Source organism: Volvox carteri (genome assembly GCF_000143455.1).
Source record: "Volvox carteri f. nagariensis unplaced genomic scaffold VOLCAscaffold_78, whole genome shotgun sequence".
In the NCBI taxonomy this organism is placed as follows: domain Eukaryota; kingdom Viridiplantae; phylum Chlorophyta; class Chlorophyceae; order Chlamydomonadales; family Volvocaceae; genus Volvox; species Volvox carteri.
Genome location: NW_003307621.1, coordinates 507,356 through 508,356, shown reverse-complemented (window position 1 = coordinate 508,356; position 1,001 = coordinate 507,356). Strand labels below are relative to the sequence as shown.

At 51.7% G+C, this 1,001-nt stretch overlaps 1 protein-coding gene across 1 annotated transcript in view; it reads left to right on the top strand.

Moving 5' to 3' along the window:
• VOLCADRAFT_98891 (uncharacterized protein) overlaps positions 1-1,001 on the top strand; it is a gene marked incomplete at both ends in the record, with an annotated part of 26,460 nt that overhangs the window by 21,074 nt on the left and 4,385 nt on the right. Inside the window, one exon of the mRNA XM_002957731.1 lies at positions 779-874. Coding sequence (XP_002957777.1) covers positions 779-874 — 96 coding nt within the window. The remainder of the gene's footprint in view (positions 1-778; positions 875-1,001) is intronic.

Here is a 1,001-nt window from a genome sequence, read left to right as displayed (position 1 = left end):
TTCAAAGCAGGAAAATAAGGGAGTCCAAAGATATGGAGGATCGGGTCGAGAAATATGGTTGTCATGGTGGAAGTTGTCCGTTGGAGATATGTTTGGTTGGAAGAGGTTGGCAGATGTTGATCCAGTTGGTGGACAGTTGGTGGACAGTTGGTGGTGACCGGCCGGTTTTATTGTCGTCGCTGGGTTTTGTGGATGGTAGCTAGCGTTATCTAACCAGCCAGCAGCTGCAGCCAGTTATATTGCCTAAATGGGCTACGCTATGCAGCTATCAGCCAGCAGCCAACAACCAGCATCAGCGAGTGTGCGCGGTCACGGCTGTTGCCGCGCGTGTACAGTCTGTCGTGTTTTCGTTTGTGGTGCCCACAGCCCTGGTTGTGCACAATTGATTTTTATTTGTTTGGGGATTACCTAATTAAGGGGAGGCTACACCTTATTAAATAATAGATGAATAAATAAAGCTGAACCATGATATATATTTCCGCTTTATTTATTTACTTATTTATTTACTCTGTTTTAAATATCTTAATATAGATTAGTAATGCGCCTCAGCCTAATAAGCTAAGGCGTGCATTAGGGTGCCGGGGTTGTAGAGGTTATGGGTTTTCCCAGGCCTTTGCACCTCCTGTCACCGTATTTTTACTTTTTTCATTATGTAGTCAGCAGCAGCAGCAGCAGCAGCAGCCGGCAGATCAGCAAGCAGCTGCAGCAGTGGCCATGGCCCGGGCCCTTTATCGCCAGGGTTTGCGGCAGCTTCCCTGGTGCCAGGACCCGAATGCAGGGTCGACTGGCTGCCGGGACTCGGGGCGTACGAGTCGTCCGGCCTGCCGGCACCCGCACGCAGGGGCCGGCCGTACTTTTATAACGCCCGTCTCAGGTGGGTGGATGGGTGGGTGGGCGACGTGGGTGTGGGTGTGGTGCGTACTTCGTGATTTGGGTTCAACTAGTGGTCGTGGAAAAAGGCCGCAGGGCCGCAGCGCACGTGTCGCAACGAGGCCTTGTGA